Source organism: Ambystoma mexicanum, chromosome 5q, assembly GCF_040938575.1.
Source record: "Ambystoma mexicanum isolate Mex_15411 chromosome 5q, UKY_AmexF1_1, whole genome shotgun sequence".
NCBI lineage: Eukaryota > Metazoa > Chordata > Amphibia > Caudata > Ambystomatidae > Ambystoma > Ambystoma mexicanum.
In genome coordinates this window covers 245,663,677-245,682,455 of record NC_090933.1, presented here as the reverse complement: position 1 = coordinate 245,682,455, position 18,779 = coordinate 245,663,677, and the positions used below count along the sequence as shown (strand labels likewise).

Genomic DNA, 18,779 nt, shown 5'->3' with positions numbered 1-18,779 from the left:
CAGCGTTCCTTGTGGCCATCACCTGTGCACGACGCGTGGGAGAGATTCAGGCCCTATCCTGCAAGCCTCCATACTTGACTTTTCACGATACGAGGGTGGTGCTGAGGACGCACCCCTCTTTCATGCCCAAGGTGCCATCAGACTTACATCTTAACGAGCCCATGGTGTTGCCAGTTTTCTTTCCGTCGCCTTTGTCGCCAGCCGAGAGGACTTTGCACTCGCTGGATGTATCTAGAGCGCTGAAGTTCTACGTGGACCGAACGAAGAGTTTTTGGAAGACATCACAGCTGTTTGTGAACTTTGGACCTGTGAACCAAGGGAAGGCTCTCTCAAAGACTTCCTTTTCCAGATGGCTCTCCGGCTGCATCATGCACTGTCATCGGTTGGCCAACCGACCGTTGCCCGGCCGTCCGAGAGCCCATTCGACCAGAGCGATCGCTGCTACTATGGCGTTCTTGTCTGGTGTGCCCCTACTGGACATCTGCAGGGCTGCTACGTGGAGATCGACGCACACCTTCACGAGATTCTACTGAGTTGACCAGGATTCCAGGGAGGAGTCCAGAGTCGGCCAAGCAGTGCTGCGCAACCTGTTCGCCTGAAGGTGGGCCTGGTGAGGTGGTAAGAGCTGCTTGATGTTGAGTTTATATAATGATTAATGTTGAGCCTTTTGCCACCTCCCATGGTTGTGCATCTGTGTACTGCTGTGTATTCTTATATTCATGATCATGTGAATCCATGCCAGACCCCATGCTGGAGAAGGAACAAGTTACTTACTTGTAACTGTTGTTCTCCAGCATGGATCTGGCATGGATTCACATGCGAAGCCTCCCTCCTTCCCCTCTGCGGCTCTTCACTTGGTCATACTGCCTCTTTTCATGCTACCAAATCTGAGGATGACTGCCAGGGAAGGGGCTTAGGGAGAGGTCAGTCATTGGCTGGGGGCAGTATGACCCAGAGATCAGTGATTAGTTACTACTAAGAAAGACAGAGCAGAAACAAAACCGATACTGATTTTTTCTTTACCAAGGATTCCCAGCCTGACGTTGGGGAATATTCATGAGCATGTGAATCCATGCCAGCCCCATGCTGGAGAACAACAGTTACAGGTAAGTAACTTGTTCCTAATAACTTGGTAGTAAATTACCACACAGTAATTACTGTTGATGAAATGGAATGGAACCTAATATAATCCACCAAATTCTTATTCATTTTGTGAGATATGAGGCTGAGCAGAGTACACTGACTTGTGAATGACTTTCCCCTGTTCCTCATAGCCTTTTACAGAAATGTGCCTATTATTAAATCTCCCCATTTTATTATTGTTGTTGTACGTAATAAGCATATTATACAGGGGTATTATAGACATCTTGCTCCCATACACAATAGTGACAAATAATATTCCCAATTGAAATGCAGATCTGCAAAAAGCATGTTTGAAGGTTGATGTGAGCTGGTAATCCATGAATGGTGTAACTCTCACTAGAAATGAGTTAGCCTGGTCGCTCTACAGAGAATGGACTACATTCCAATAAAGCTGTAAGCAATTAAAAGTTACTCTTAGCATGTCTGACAGTTCCCATCTAGCCCTAGCTGTTCATTCAACAGTAGTTTGCAACCTGGGACTTGTAGTTCAGCGTTTTCCAAATATGTGTAACGCAAAGCAAATGCAGATTGACATGGGCTAAAAAGCACACTACTAGCCATCTTCTTACCACTGCCTTTGTATCATATATGGTGGTTGTGAAGCAGAGACGCATATTATGTCGTACCATGGAGGTCAGGTTGAAGTAGTGCATGTTGTGCCCAGTGTTTCTCTGCATTCTGGCATTTGTAGGTTTGCTTCTCATTTATCATTGCAGATTTCAAAGTGACGGAATGCAAATGCTGTAAATCGCAGCATCGAGGAACACTGCAGGAAGCACATTCTGCTCTGGCTGGCACACACCTTCAAAGGCCACAGGCTGCTCTTGCTACAGTGTCCCGACCTTCTGAGTCTAGAAACTCAGACTGCCGCTGTCCCATGAGACAAGTAAAATCTGGATTTATTGCATCTAAACCGGACAACCGGACAGATCGCAAAAAATACGGTCAGTGCAGTTGAATTCCAGGCAGTTGGCAACCCTATAAGGGGCAGTGGCGTCGCTGGTGGGGAGTAGGGGGGGCTAGGCCCCCTGCTCTGAATTCCTGGGTCCCCCTTTTCCCCCCTACCTCAGCTGGGCTACTTTCATTGCAGTGCTGTGTCTGCCAGCACACACACACAGGGCTGCAACCAATGATGCCACAGGACAATGAAGAGCTGTTAAGTTCCCCCTGTAGCCAACAGCAAGCAGCCCCTCCAATCAGAATTTAGGGTACGAAAGCGCTAATGATGGGTTTTTAGTGACTTAATGGTTTAGTTCAGTGGTCTTCAAACTTTTTGTTTTGGCCTGGGCCCCCTCTGAGGAAAATTTGGGAAGCCCGGGCTCCCAAAAGTGCCAGATGGACAGTATGTAGAAATGGCTATGAGCTATTGCGCGCCGTCACTGCACCCTACGCCCAGTACAGACCCTGGGCTCTCCCACCCTGCTCCCACCACTATCCCAGTGCTCCCGCCCATCCTGCTCTCACCATAGTCACATAACACAAGCATACACGCATTCATACACATATTTAAATAAAAAATAAATCACCATAAACGTACCTTCTGCAGGGACCTGCGCGTGGTTGCTAAAATGACCCGGTCCAGGTTGCTCTGCCCGTATGTGCGAGGAGGCACAGGAGCACCACCTCGCACAGACATACATGCAGTGCCCCAGCCAGCATTTCCAATGAGCTATGCAAGGCTGGCGAAGCAAAACCCTCCAGTGTTCATTAGCTCAGTGATCATGTGCGGCTGGGGAACTGAACTGTCAAAGGCAAACAGTGTTTCCCTTTGACAGTTCAGCCACCCCAGGAGCACTCCCTCAGCCGGAAATAGCAGCTGAGGGAGTGTTTAGTGTTTCACTGGGCTGGCTCCTCAGCTCCTCCATAATGGGTGAGGGGGCCAGTGGGTGGACACCCCCTCACCCATTATGGATGAGCCACCAGGCTTGGACTGGCCTATAGGGCAATAGGGTGATGACCGTACCAGAAATGTAAAAGGCTAGTGTAGACCAGTCAAAATTGACCACTTTTTTGGCCAATGTGGGCCAGTTTGAGGAGTTACTTCACTATGCAGCTAGTAGTTTTGACCATTGTTGCTGAATAAATATTCTTTAAATATCCCAATTTGTTTACGATTTAACAAAAAACACCCCCTTGAGTACTATTCAAACAGTCTGTGACTAAAGGACTGAATATCCATTTGCAACTGCTGGACATTTTTTCATTGGTGCCTAAGGCTGTTTTATGGTCCAGTCTGACCATGTGATCTGCCCCTGCCCATTTCCTCTGATGTAAAAAAAAATGATTTACATTTTTTTTTTTTTTTTACATTTCATGCTGGGTTCTCACCCCCCCCCCCCCAGGGATGCAGCTGTGCCCCCTGGGGGTGCACGCCCCACATTTTGAGACCTCTGGTTTTGCGCCTACATTTTGATGGGAGGGTAGGGTAGGTGCAGTGGGTTGTGGTAGTTGGTGTGCACAAAAGATTATCTGCAGGAGTGCTTCTGATGTCACACATTGCCCTTTTACAGGCGCCCGCTTACTTTTGTCTGAGGCCCCCTCTGTGCCTCTCCTAAATTTGATTCCTGGCGATGCCACTGACGAGGGGACGATGTCTGATTTCCCCAAAGAGTAAGGGAACGTTGTACCCTTTAGTTCCTGCCCACTTTCACCTATGGGTCCACTGAGTGGGGTTTCATCCCATCCATCCTTGGCCAGTACTGCAAAGACGAATTGCAGCTACCCAGTGCCTTAAGTGGCACTACAAATCGAGCCGGGGGTCATCGAGGGGGCGTGGCCTAACAACGGAGGTCTTGATGGCCCGTTGGGCCACGCCTCCTTGACGAGCCCCGGCTCACTGGGCTACTGGCACCCCTGCCAGGCAGACCTTTGTAGAGATTAGCACCCTCTCCCCTATAGGCATTTATTTTATCACCAGCTGGGGAGGGGCAGCGTCACCATTAAGGCTGAAAGGGTGAGGCCACTGGAAGCAGAGGCCTTTTTCCTAAAGACTGAAACTCCCGCGAATCCGCGGGAGCTTCAGAATTTAGAAAGCAAGGCCTCTGCTTCCAGCAGCCTCACGTTTTCTCCATAATGGTGGCGCCGGCCCACGTGCATCACTTGGTTAAAGGGATGCCTTGCCGGTGCGGCGCCACCATTATGGCTGAAAGGCATTTTTTTCTGAAGCCTGAAGCTCTCGCGCACGAGTGACGGCTTCAGGCTGTAGAAAAAAATGCCTTTTCGTCTAGTGGCCGGAGCTGCCAGGGGAGATTAGTGGGCCCCGGCACGGCCCCGCCTCAAAACGAAATTTCGGAGCCTGCCGGGGCCCAACCCCGGCAGGCCCCGGCCCACTTAAAGCCCTGCACCTACCTCTAACTCTGTCACTGCTACTGGCGCCTCGTGCTTTCTTTTGCTAGCGAAGAATGTCGCTGCCGCACGGCCTTGACTGCGGCTCTGAATTCGAAATCATTGACTCGTTCCCTCTCTTTGTTGTCTAGGGTGTGCACGGACGGGACGCGCCGCTGAAGGACATTAAGGTGTCCAACCCTCGCCGATTCATCGCTTCTTTTCGCATCGTGAACACGACCAAGAGGGACGCGGGCAAGTACCGCTGCATGATCCACACGGAAGGCGGAGTGGGGGTGTCGAACTATGCGGAACTGATCGTGAAAGGTACGTGCGATCCTAAACGAGGGCCTCGCTTATTGCTGTATTTCAAATGCTTCAGATCACGCCTGTTGGCAATGTCACGCATGCCACCACTGCGCTGTGTGTTTCTCGCGAGTCATCAGTGGCTGGAAGCCTGCCCGCCTCGCAGAATTTCAGCATAGTTTATATACACGACTTCTCTTTTGGCAGGGGAAATGTAAACTCGCCGAAAAAAATGTAGACTGGCTGGCTGTCTCTGTCTGCATGTGTGCTTGCATTTATTTCAGTGGCATCCTTGGTTATGTTTAGCCTCCCACCTTAAAGAAACTATGATTTCTATATTTACAATCAACAACTCGTTATGTTGCCATTTTGCCATCTGTTTTTCTTTTTTCTTTTTTTTCAAAATGGCTTCTAATAACTCTCTAAATCTGGCCTATTTGTGCAGGGGTTTGGCCCAATCGTGCAGCCCTCTGTCACCGCTTGTGAAGGTGGGTGCTGGGTCCGCAGGCGTTTGGTGCCCGAGTTCCCAGCATCTGCAGGACAGCTGTCGTGCACAGCATTCTCTGCTTAGTGGATGTCTACAGAGATGTTGAAATGCGTGATCCTTGTGGGGAAGAGGTTTTGATAAAATGGAGCAGTGGCTTCCTGAATTGGATAGATCAGCTGTCTACAACCTTTGGCTCGCCAGATGTTTTGGACTACAACTGCCAGCAGCTCTGGACGGCATAGTCAATGGTGAGGGGTCATCTGGGGAGCCACATAACCCTGGGAGAGATGCACCCCATAAATAAATGAGTTTGCAAGAGTAATTATGTGAGTAAGAGTAGCGCTTCTTCCTATGCCCCCCACACACCTTAAGAGGCCTTGCACTTGACAAACCGGGGCGCTCTGAGGGTACCATAGCAGTGAGTAGGGCCCTACAAAAACTCTGAAATCTTACAAAACGTGTATGCCTCCTCTACATAAGTGTCTAGAAACCCACTTATTAAATTCTTCCAGCAAAAGGAACAAAGTTCGAGCACTGAAAAGATAACTGGGACAATAATAATGTTTAATGCCAATTGAACAGTGTAACACTGAAAGTAAGAAAGTACCACAAGTCTGTCTCCTCGTTCCGCTCTGAGACATACATGATATTTATATTGCGATGGATGACACTGAGTGCCGCTAGCTGAGTTCTGGGGCATTTCCCCTACTATGGTAGCAATGACAGGCTGGCAAAACTGGTTACTGTCCTTCTCTGGAGGGAATACGATGCATGATCTTCTGGACATGACCGCCGGTGGCCACTACGGTGTCTGACGATAGCGGCTGACGTTGACCAGGGAAATTGATAGCAAATGTTGCTGAGCTGTACTTCACAATAGCAGCTCTGTGCTGAGCGAGCAACTTCTTAAGTAAACCTTTTATCACCACCACTCCATCTCCTTATTCTCACTCTCTAGATGTCTATCACAGACTTAAGTCTAGAGACACCGACATTGCACCAAATGCTTCTCCAGACAAGTCTCGTTGCTGAAGACCACTACGTCGGTAGCTGATGCAGAACACGCGCCTGTTAGTATTTAAAATTACTATGCCGAATTACAAATGGTTTTGATATCTATAAAGTGGTGCATATAATTAACCCAGCACCTAGACGTTTCTTAAATTAATTTGTTATACGGGATTTGTATACTGCCAAATTCAAAACAGAGTTTCTTCGTGGAGCCCCATGGGTCAAGTGGGGTTATAGGGGAGGCAAGACAAAGGAAAGGAGGGGACAGCAGTAAGCTGCACATTCACATGTCTTGGTGCATTCAGATCGATGCAAGAGCAACAGGAGGTGGCATGGGGCAATTGCAAACAAGAGAAAGAAGAGCACTTGGAGAGTAGTGGATAAATAAGTGCACGGGGAAAGGAAATAGAAACAGCAGAGCAAAGAAAAAGTAAACCAGCATCCACAAGCAAGCCTGGGAGGCAGAAACCCGTAGAGTGCATTTCATCCCATCCAAGTCTGGCAGTCTGCATCCACAGAAAGAGCAACTGTTCTGCACTGGTGGGGAATCATTTAGGCTGGAAACCCCATTTAAAAAGGTGTGTTTTCGTTTTTTCCTGACTCGTGATTGGCTTTGTTCATGAGAGGGGAGGGGAGTTCTTTTAACAGATGAGGACCCTAAGGGTCCCTATAAGAGTGGTATCCTTTGATGAGTCAGAGAGGTAGACTGGTGCCTTGCTGTGACGTGACTTGTGGGTGAAACTGTCTGGGCTGGTTGGATAACCTAGCACGTTTTTAGATTTGGGAAGAGGCTGGCAGCTTAATTGGCAACATATCCTAAAACAACCTCTTGAATGTTTAATTCGTGTTACCCCCACCCTGCTGTGGGCCCTCCCTCTCCACCCCAGCCCCTCCTGGCACTTCCGTGCAGAGGACAAATGCTTAGAATTAAGCAGTATTACCCAAACTGATCATTTAAAAACTATCGTATGGTAAATCTGAAATCCGAATTCGGCCAGTACCATTCGATTGTTTGTAAACAATCAGTTTGAAAAATCACTACCAAACATGGGGAGCGGGGGTTGAGTGATGTCCTTTGGGGGTAGCAAGGGTGTCCCCCGCTTCTGGAGGATTGGAGGAGGGGTACAGGAAAAAGAAAGGCGGACCCTGCGGCGTCAGATCCGACCTGCATAGGAGGGACGGATCTGACGCTGCAGGGTTAGAAGATGAGCGGACAGTGAAAAGGTAAGTAGGGGCTGGGTGGGGCAGAGTATGGGGGTGGGTGGAGGGTTTTGGTTTGGGCGGATTTATACTAACGCCAAAATTGGCTTTGCAGCAAAATTGACCACGGTCAATTCGGCCACAAACAATTGTGCCATGGCCAAACCATATAATTCCAATTAATCAGCTTCAAATCAGTATAAGGGATACCTCTTTCAGGGTAAGTCAGTGCAAGGTTACCTTGATGGACTGAGATCAATTGATCCCATTGCCACCCGTCCTCTTCTCTCTTACACTTGTAACTAAACCATCTATTGGACAGTCAGGTGGTGAATTGAGCTGTTCACCCTGCACCTTTCTGTGAAATGCGCTTGCCAAAAGTGTTTATCCATCTCCTCCCAGAACGTCTGCCAATGCCAGGAGCCAGTTCGCTGGCAACAAGCAGTGTTTATCCTCGTCCCTTTTGATAGCTCCTCCCGGAGAGATCCAGAAGTTCCTTGAGACAATCTGTTCTTGGCAAAGTCTGTCCTCCATTTCCATATCCATGAGCTAATAAACCTGCAAGGGCTTGTACTTGGCTTTTAGAAAATGCCAAAGCCAGTACCACAAATAATTATCAATGCGGTCCTGGTAATAGGCCACAACAAACTCTACTGGTTGTAGCATAGTGGGTGGCAACCTTGAACTTCCAGCATCACTTAATAGAATTCTCCTGCCACCCACGCCTTACTAGACTGAGGCTGGTCAGGAGTGCACAGTAAGACATGCATAAGGAGGCAATGTAATTCTGCAATATACATCAAATATATCAAGAAGATATCATTTTTTCGAAATAAAATGTCTAATCTACATTATTTAACATACAATTATCCTGTTTCTTTTCTGGATATCTGTCATAAGCCTTTCAACACAGAGCTGAAGGTTCCCTCTAAATCTAGCATGTAGAAGGTCCACTGGTTATACCAGGCCTCTATATGGCACTTTCCTGTTAGGTGGTCTAAGGTAAGGCACTAGCCAGTCTGCAGAAATACATGGGATTGGATGCACCGTTCCTGATGAACAGTGTATAAGTGCCACCTTTGTCTTGGCTTTCCTTAGGATTCAGTGCTTCTGTCTGTTCCTCAGCACTTTTGAAAGTGCTCACCATATTTTCTGTGATCTGTAATTCTGAACTTGTAATTTTGCAGAGGACAACCGTACGTGTGGCCTGTAAACATCCTAAAATGCAACTGTCCCATTTATCAAAACTGGTGTTCAGTGACTCCTTTCTAATTGTAAGCAAGAGTTTTTATGTTACAGTGAATAGGGTGCCATGTTACTACTCAAGAAAATATCATTCCTGATGGAGATGGTCAAAACCCAAATGAAATACCATGTCTCTGCTTTACATACCCGCAATTATATGAACTCAATCTCTCTTTAATTGTGGCTTCAGTCCATTCTGCACCGAAATGCTGTTCCGTCAACCCCTCAGCTCGTATGCATGCTCTCCTTTTCTCTGACTGTGCTTAGTTCTTTTTCCATGACCATTCCTGCGCGTGGAGTTTCCTCCATCTAAAGCGGTATTCTTTTGCGTTCCTGTTTGGCTTCTGGGTGTCTTACATCTACTTTTGCCACCTTTGTTAACATCTTTCCTTTTTCTGCACATCATTTATTTGTGGCTGTACCCCTGGCAAAATAACAGGCTTCCATCAAAATTAGCCGTGGATTTACGACACCTTAATGGGAGCTGGGACGAGATGTTGCAACAACGATTATGAATGTATTTATTTATTGGAATTTATGAAGCACTTACGATAATAAAAAAAGAAAGCCAGGATAGACTGAAGGCAATCAGAAAGAGAAATGCGAAAAGGAACGAGAATGGGCATGGACTGGAGTGAACAAAGAAGAAAATCCAGAATTTAGGAACGATAGTTGGGGTAGAACTGAGAAAATTGGAAAGAGAATCAGGATTTTAGAAACGAGAATGGGGTGGAACGGAGAGAATGTAAAAGAGAATGTACAGTTTAGGAACGATAGTTGGGGTAGAACGGAGAAAACAAGAAAGAGAATCAAGAGTTTAGGAACGAGAATGGGGTAGAACGGAGAGAATAAGAAAGAGAATCCAGCATTTAGGAACGAGAATGGGGTGGAACGGAGAGAATACAAAAGAGAATCTAGAGTTTAGGAATGGAAGTTGGGGTGGAACAGAGAGGATACGAGAGAATCTGGAGTTTAGGAACAATAGTGGGGGTGGAACGGAGGGAATAAGAAAGAAAATCCAGATTTTAGGAATGATAGTTGGGGTGGAACGGAGAGAATACAAAAGAGAATCTAGAGTTTAGGAATGAAAGCGGGGGTGGAAAAGAGAGTTCTCAAGTTTAGGATCAATAGTGGGAGAGAATAAGAAAGAGAGGCCAGAGTTTAGGAATAAGAATGGGGGTGGAACGGAGAGAATACGAAAGAGAATCTAGAGTCTAGGAATGAAAGTGGGTGTGCAACAGAGAGAATCTAGAATTTAGGATCAATAGTGGCGGTGGAACAGAGAGAATAGGGAGAGAGTGCAGAGTTTAGGAACTATAATGGGGGTGGAGTGGAGAGAATAAGAAAGAGAATTCAGACTTTAGGAACGATAATGGGAGTTGAACTGAGGGAATAAGGAAGAGAAACCAGAGTTTAGCAACGATAATGGGGGTGGAATTGAGAAAATAAGAAAGAGAATCCAGAGTTTAGGAACGATAATGGGGGTGTAACGGAGAGAATAAGAAAGAGAGGCCAGAGTTTAGGATTGTAGTGGGGGTAGAAGAGCGAGAATAAGAAAGAGAATCCAGATTTCAGGAACGAAAGTGGGGGTGGAACGGAGAGAATAAGAAAGAGAGGCCAGAGTTTAGGAATGATAGTGGGGGTAGAACGGAGAGAGAATAGGAAAGAGAATCCAGAGTTGAGGAACGATAATGGAGGTGGAACGGACACAATAAGCTGTTATTCTAATAGCCAACTTTCTCCGGTACCAACATATGCCAAGTCAAAGAAGTGTGCACATTTAATCACCTAGCAGAGCCTTTCTCTCAGGTGTATGCCGTGCCTTCGTCATTCACTATCCTTGTGCAATGCCGCATGCATTGGCCCTCATTTTTTATGAAGTTGATAAAATGAGTTCCGTATTTTAGAATTTTGTCTGTTCATCATTGCTGTGGTGTTATTGGTCTGCCACATATTTCTTACACAATCTCTTATCCCTCTACAGAGTGTTCATGCCACAGAAGCACACAGATCTGTCGTAATGCATAGCTGCGATCTGTGTGTTATCTGCGGGTCGCAGGTTTGCATCCCGGCAAGGCCAACTCACCCTTTCATCCTTCCGAAGTCGATAAATGAGTACACACTACGGTTGGGTGATCGCTATATAAATAAGAATTCATTATCACATAAGATGTCTTGCAGGACTTTGAGCTCCCCCATATGACTCCCGTCGGGCCTTCAGTCATTTTTCTGGATAGCTGCCTCTGTTCTCAACCTGTACCTTTTGCTCACAAGTTTGCAGGTACCCTAGTTTTTGATTCAGAAGCTAGGCATCTGTTCAGTAAATACTATTTCCCAGATCCATCATTGCAAGAAGTAAGGGGAGGACGCTTTTTGCCCAGAAGTGTTTATGAAGCGGGCCCTGCCTGTTATATTAGAAAGATGGACACTTAGGAAATGTTGTGAGGCCTATTGATCTAAGTATGCAGGAAAATGGCCTGTAAAAATTAATGGAGCATGAAAAAGCCGACCTCTTGTGCTTGTTCATAAACAATGTCCTTCCAACAGTGTAAAACAGAGACAGTGATGGGTGCGCACTTGCTTGTTGTCACACGATTGTGAGATTTACAAAGCTCTCGACCATCTGGCAATAACTAGCTATACCAGAACAATCCTTTTAGAAGAGAAAATAAGTTTCAACCGGATTCTTGGACGCTAGTGAACTCAACCCGAGAAACAAATCTTCGCTAATTGGCTTTGCCTCCCCACTTAACATATTGATGAATGGGTTGCTTCAGTGATAGCTAAAGTTGGTAGCCTCTGCTGTCAATTTATTGAAAGACTAGCAGGTGTCCCTGGCTTCACAGAAGAGTGTTAGCTTTGCTCTCTTTTATGTGCCTGTGTTGTTATCGCTTGTGAAGGTCTGATCTTTGCTGCCACCCTGTAGCCCAGGCATGATGTTTATTGAGGGTTTTGAGGCTGCAGCTGACTCATTTCTGCTAGCAGCAGGACCTATTGGCTTCGCTAAGGCATGTTGGAATTTTATTGAAAATACTAGTCGAGCAGACCTCCAAGCTTAAAGACATTAATGGCTAAGTGGTTTGTCTTTTGTCTTTCAATATGTGTGCCAAAGTAATTATTATCGCTTTGCAACTACTGTTTACAAACCGAAACAGACATTACAAATGGCATTTGCAATAAAATACACAGGTTGGGTAAAATAAACTGCAGGCAGGGTTACAAAAATGTCAATGGACAAAATAAACCAAAACAGGCTTCAAAACTCAGTGGAGGTTTGGGGAAAGAAGTAGGCGATTAGCCAGATCACCTGGGATGAAGGTGAAGCAAAGTGAAAGAAACTAAAAGCCGTATGGTGGCAACGTTCAAGAAACTGGTGGGATTGAAGAATGTAGGGGTTATGGTCCTAACAGACGGTTAAGTCGCGTAGTCATGGGCATGGCACAGGGAGGATTTGGGGGTTGTTGCTTTTGCACCGCTAGCTCCCTCTTACAAAAGCATGGTGTGCATTAATATACCTGGGGCTGCCTTGCAGGCTGCAAGACCCCCAGCAACCACCAGTGGCTGTGAACTGCAAACTCTGCAGCATCCTTATGTGGCAGAAGGTTGTTCAGAGCAGTTCTCCGGCGCTACTCTTGCACATTTTGTATACGCCCCCACGGCATGCATCTCCAAAGTGGAAGTGTGCCGAAGCAGCAGGAAGGCATCGTGCCATGCCGCAACCCCCCCATGCAAACCCCCTCCATCCCAACCTGCTGCATGTAAGAGTTAGAAACAATGTTCACTTCCGAAGTAAACTCTGTACTCTTAGTCCTTTCTCCTTCTCCTTTTGGTGCAGTTAATCGGATGTTAGTGGTTTTTCAAAGTTGTCAAAGGTGGTGCACAAAGAATACTGACAATGGCGGCGGCTGATGGCACATAGGAGGGATGCACAATAAGCAACTTTGCCACCTTCTGAGGACTATCCTCAAGGTTGCACTATTTCTACACATTGGGAAAGGTGGTAGCTTATTGAAGGCTACCACAGATGGTACTATTTGCAGTGAGTTCTCTTGCAGGGCCTACGTTTTGGGTATTTAGTGTATTGTCGGTTGTCAGCAGTTCAGAGCCCCTGATGCCTACACGCTCCTGTAGGACCGAGTGTAATCATTTTCAGTATATACCTGAGCTAAGTCAGGTGTTACTTCAAATATGAACACGGTGCATTACAGATTTCTGATGGGGATAACTTTCCACCTGCTGTGCCTTGTGAGTTCTATCCCTTTGTAATGCCTGGCAGTGTTGGGCAGTCCAGGCCTCCAAGACTAAGGGACAGAGTAGGCCTCCCTCCTGCAGCCATACCACTCTTCCTGCAGGAGCACTGGTGATAGATGGCCTTCTCTGATTGGGCGATCAATTTAGGTCTTTCTTGTCAGGGAGCTACACCAATCGGCGCCCACAGAACAGTGGTCTGAGCCAATAGCTGAGACACAGGTCATCTATCCCACAATTATAGACCTCACCTCACTCTACCTTCTCCATCCCATTTTATCTACATAAGGGTAGAACATGAGTTCCATTTGTGACAAATTGGCGTGACCTATTTTGTTTTCCTATGGTCTCCCATTTGTTTTATCCTCCATTTAAAATCCTACTCTAAAATTAGTGCACAATACAGTTTCTTGAGGAGATCGTGGTCAAATGTGAATTAATTTCACAAAAGTTATGTAGAGTCTATAGAGTGTTTTTAGGCTCATGGTTAAACAGAAGACACTGGAACTCTGTTTAGTTTTTCCCATGAGGGTTGAGATTGTTACTGAGGAAACAATCTCAGGTACCTATGGGGCAACGCTACTTAATGCACAGATTTTATGGGTGTGTGTTTTTTTTAGGTGTCGCAATGCATGATTGACCAATCAGATTGCAGCCTGACCAGGCTGGAGCATGGCAACTAGAGTTATTCCGGCACTTCTTTGCTGGGTGGATGTGTCAGTCTCAGTTTTCTTCCCCTTCTCCTTGGGACTCCAGGCCTGTGCTCGGAGGCAGTCCTTTGACAAGTCAATGCTTCATCTGAAACCGCCCATCGTGGTAGGCCTCATCCCAGGATGTGAACCAAAGGCTCCACTCAACTTGACCGATAATGGTCGTATCATGGTTCTGATTATTCTATCAGACACATCTACTGCCCACTCCCATGCCTACCCTGTGCCACTTCTTCTGCAAAGGATCCTTGACATTCTGGGCAGAGCATACGGGCAAGAAACCTGGTACCCCTTTTGGAAATGACATGTTTCAATGAATTAAACTGTTATGTTATCCCCACACTTAATCAGCCACAGTTTTTATGTGCCTTCTCTTTTTAATGGCTTTTTAATCTGCAGGACTACACAAACAGCGGCTTCATTTTTCACGGCTGATGGTATGTTACTCTGCGTTTGGCAATTCGGCGTATAATTATGCCCTTTGCATTGAATTAGAGTCTCGTAAAGCATTTTCGGAGGGTGCTGTGAGCGATTGGATCGCCTCGGGGTGTAATCCCATTAGCTCTCTGTGGCATGATAGAGTAATTATGATAATCTCTCTGGCCCACACAAAGACTTCTATGAGACACACCTACGAGTCGGTTCTGCTGACCTAAAGGTCTTATTTGAAGCAGTGTGCATGTACAAAAAACCCGGGCTGCCAGCATTGAAATGCTATTAGTGATTCGAGCTAATACGTATGCTTACTTTCATATTGCTTGTGTTATTAGTTGCTGCTTTGGCTGCTTTTCTGCTTGGCTGTTCAAAGAACCTGCAGACTGCAGGCGTGCAGTATTAGCATTTGTTTGTACTCCGCTCTTTAACGGTGATCAGCCCTAAAAGCTCAACTTGCAGAAACCCTGACACCCTTTGCTAGGCTGGTATTTTCCCGGGAAAGTCCGTTTTCGTGAACAGGTGGAGTTTCAGAACATAATGATGTTCCACCGTTAAAGGAGAGTGCCTGTATGCAAAGTGGACCATTATGCAAATGTATGTATTTTGTGCTGACATGCTATCTGATGCATGCCTCGGCGCCATTACCGTGTCACCGCACGGCAGCAGTTTGTTTGCAAAGCATCCGAGACTGTGTTCGCCAAAATGTGTGATTTACAATTTTCCTTGCGTTGCTTTTTTCTTTGAATAGAAATCTTGACGTTTTGTGACGTTTAAGCAGTGGGGGTGGGGGCGCGGGGGCAGGGGTAGTGGTTAAGATGGTAGATGGGAAGAGTGCCACAGGGTAGGCCCTCAACACAGACGGCATCACTGACTTGGAGATATGGGAAGGGCCAGCACTGTGCTTATTTTGAGACGCAATCTGGACTCATCTTGGGGGGCAACCTTAGCTCAATTTAGGTGCGCAGCGCATTTAATTGACCATATATTTCTAGAGTAGAAGTTCCATGAGTTATACAGCTGACACTGTAACCCTTGCCCCGTGTCTTTGCCTAGTGATTTCTGCCTCCAGCAGGAGCTCTCCTTTGCCACAAACATGGCTGCCTGGGGCACTAACTTTATAGCATGAAGCACACACCTCTGCGAGACATCTGTACTGCGCCCTGCTGTTTTTAGTGGTTAATTGTTCTAATTAGCCTACAGTACTCCCAGGCTCATTGTCAGACACCCCTATCTCCGCCCCAAACCCCACCTGTGCAGTGCCCTTTTGAATAATTGACAACAGGGCTCACCTTACTGAGGGACAGATTGAATGTGGGTGAATTTCCACAGGCACATTAGGCCTCTAACTGATGCTTTACAGTTGGGAGATAAGTGGCACCCACAAGTAAACACCCAAGAAGGAGAAAAAAGCAGCTGGGTAAAACACCCTCCAAGCGTGTGCTGCCAGGCTTTAGTGGCGCGGCTTGTAGTTCAATGGCGACTTCTTGAGATGGTGTCTCCTGAGTTCCAGTAGCAAAAGGAATAGGGAGGGTGCATCAGAAGACCAGCTAGGGGGAACTCAGAGCACTGGAGGCGGAGTGACAGAGGGACTGGGCCTGCTGGGATGACGAGCCAGGAGAATAAACTGAGGAGTCAAGGAATGGGACTGCAGGAGCGGGAGCAGGTACAACGCTGGGGGGAATCCGGAATTTTGTTATGAAAAATGACATACAACACTGATAACCAGCAATAAACACAACGCACATTATGGAGGCTTCCTCAGATAGTGGGCCACCATCCCTGTGGAGACTGTGTATTGTGCCCTTTCACACGAAAAATGACCTCTGTAAATCTGGGCATGAATCATGAATGAATTTTAAGGGAACATACAAATTGCAATACGGACAATGTAATTTTCATGATCAAATGCCCTTGCGCACCTATGTATATAGGCAAGGCCAACAGGAAATGCATCACTCGCATGATTGAGCATAGGAGTTGCCTAAAAAATAACATTGATAAAGCCCCCATGGTTAAACAGTTTGGTTAGATGGGCCACTCCTTTGTGGATTTTGAATGGTGTACCCTGAAAAAAATCAAAGGGAAATCTCAGGAAGAAATCAATGTAAAGTTGATCAATTTGGAAAAAAAACGTATTTTTCTGACCAAGAGCCATTTAATAGGGCTCAATGAAAACATCAAGTGGCATAATGTGAAGTAGATCTTACTACTCATTGCTCTTTCATGGCTGAGTGTTTGCATTTCCTGTGGACATGTCAGTACTTTCCATCTGACTTCTACTGATTCAAAGCTTGTTTTAGAGATGTGTTAGCTGAGATGGATTGGATTATATCGCTGTTCTATCAATGTACTGTGCATTTGAAATGATGGGGCAAGTCCTTTATACACATCTGACCTTAAGGCATGGTTAACTTGCCAATATTTTGTAGTGACTATTTAGATGGAGATAGGTAATAGTTTTTTTCATGAGGTAATATCACATTATCTCTACATCAGTTTATGTTGTCTCTTCTCCTCCTCTGCTTGGTCAACGTTATTTTACACATTAGGGTTTCAGACTATAATGATTACTTTTTTGACGTGATTGGCCTCTCCAGTTATCTTACATCTTTGTGCCTCTGATTTAAGCTCAATGGTGCTTTTAGCTGCATGGACAGTGGCGTACTAACGTTTGTTTGAGCTACTGCGACCTCTGTTCATTTTCTATAGCACTGGGGCGTAGGGTACTAGTGGTTTGTCCATTTAAGATTCAAGTCTATTTTTGACTGTTACTTTCGAGGGACGTCCGCATTGAGAGGGGCGTTTTGCGTTACTTAGCAACACTATCTAGATCAGGTGATTTTGATGACACGTGACGTCTTTACACACTGTGTTGACGTTACGTTGTTTGTAGTTTCATTTGCCGGTCTCAGTTTGTTCCACAGCATTTTTCATTTGCACACTCGGTGGTAGCAGATCAATGTTAAGTTGAGTGGGAGATCAAGTGAGCAGTTTATTCTATGGGTAGACACAGTTGGGGCACTGTGTAGAATGATCCCGTACCTGAGACCGGGGTGTTTTGGTTTTTGTTTCCACGACTATAGGATTACGGCATTGCCTGCAGCCGTGTGAGGCAATTCAATGCCCGGACATGGATGATCGTATCTAGTCTGTCTGCTGACATCCACCTTGTTGGTTCATGTATGCTCTAAAGTAATAATACATCGAGGTAAGGCACCACATTGTGCCTCTGTTTGTGTTGTATTATAACATTTGTGATGACCAATAAGTGGTTTACTTTACTGCTTTACAGAACTTAAATCCTGAGAGTTGTTGGGTTGTGTGGGGAATTCCTGTTTAAGATATATGGACGGGCCATATATTTTTGGTACTATTTGATGGCTGACCAAGTGCTTGGGATTTAATCTGATAAAGTATATTAGGGTAAGCTCTCCCGGTCTGTCTTACACTATATTTTGAGGGGATTGGGTCCTCCGACGTATTCCATATCTATGACAGGTAATGTCCACAGCTGTGCTGCTTTGGAAAATCTTTGGCGTCTGCGTCCTGCGTCGATGATGTTGATGCGCCGTCCCCGAGGACCTCCTCCGATGGCCGACGTCACCCAATGTGATAAGTAGGACGCACGACGCCCATAGCCTCAGTTCCGTTTTTTCCGCGAACGTGTTCGCTTCGTGAATCTCGGTACGCCTCGACTCGTTAGAGTTTGCTGCTTTCTATTCTCGGTTCGTTTAACCTGTTCGGTTTGTTGTGAAGACCTGTTCGTGGCAATGTCTTTCTCATCTTCAACCCCGCGTCCGGGCTTCAAGAACTGCGGGGACTATGGGTCCAAGATGTCGGTCACGGACTCGCATGACGCCTGCCTCTGGTGCCTCGGGGAGGCCCACAATACGGACGACTGTCGACTGCCAGTCGCTCACTGGAAAGGCCTTGCGGGAACGCAAGAAGAAGCTGTTGGTAGGCCGGGTGTCTAAGCCCCGGAAGTTGAGGTCTGCTGGGCTTTCGACGGATGACTCGAGGGGCGACTCTCCGCGTCATCGACGGAAGTCCGGTGGGTCTCCTTCCAGGAGTCGGTCTCGCCACTCCTCTGCCTCTTCGAGGCATTCCAGGAAGCGCCGGCATAGGTCGCCTTCCCCATCCTCTTCCGAGGACTCCGCCCGTCGGCGGGTCGCTTATCCCTCCATGCAAGCGACACCGGAAGAATGGGCTTCCTTCGGGAAGCAGATGCTAGCGATTCTTGAATCGCAGGGCACCGGTCCGTCGGCGCCTCCGAGTGGGGTCGGTCGGCACCGGTCGAGAGACAACGCCCGTACGCCTTCGGGCTCGGGTGGTCGGCACGGCTCGCGGGAGAGGTCCCGCTCGGACAAGGGTAGCCGTTCTCGCCATGCCCGTTCCAGGTCCCGGTCCTCGATGCGATCGAGACCGCGTGATCCTGTGCCGTCTTCGAAGAAGACGTCGACGCCTGTGGCGCCGAGGTTGTCGACGATTTCTCTCGAGGCTCCGCCTCCGAGGGGGTCGTCAACGCCGTCGGCACCTAGGTCGTCGAGAGACACGCTCGGAGCTCCGGCTTCGAGGCCTGTGTCGACGCTGCCGATGCTGGGGGCGCTGCAGCTGACATCGACGCCAATTCGCTCGACCTCAATGCCTTTTCTGTCGACGCCGGCGCCAAC

The 18,779-nt window shown here is 47.0% G+C and overlaps 1 protein-coding gene across 15 annotated transcripts in view; it reads left to right on the top strand.

The window, feature by feature from the left end:
* The window catches only part of PTPRM (protein tyrosine phosphatase receptor type M), a 2,094,608-nt gene that overhangs the window by 851,331 nt on the left and 1,224,498 nt on the right, over positions 1 to 18,779 (top strand). For all 15 annotated transcript variants that reach the window (XM_069620757.1, XM_069620755.1, XM_069620756.1 and 12 more), the window contains exon 6: positions 4,620 to 4,794. In XM_069620757.1, coding sequence (XP_069476858.1) covers positions 4,620 to 4,794 — 175 coding nt within the window. The remainder of the gene's footprint in view (positions 1 to 4,619; positions 4,795 to 18,779) is intronic.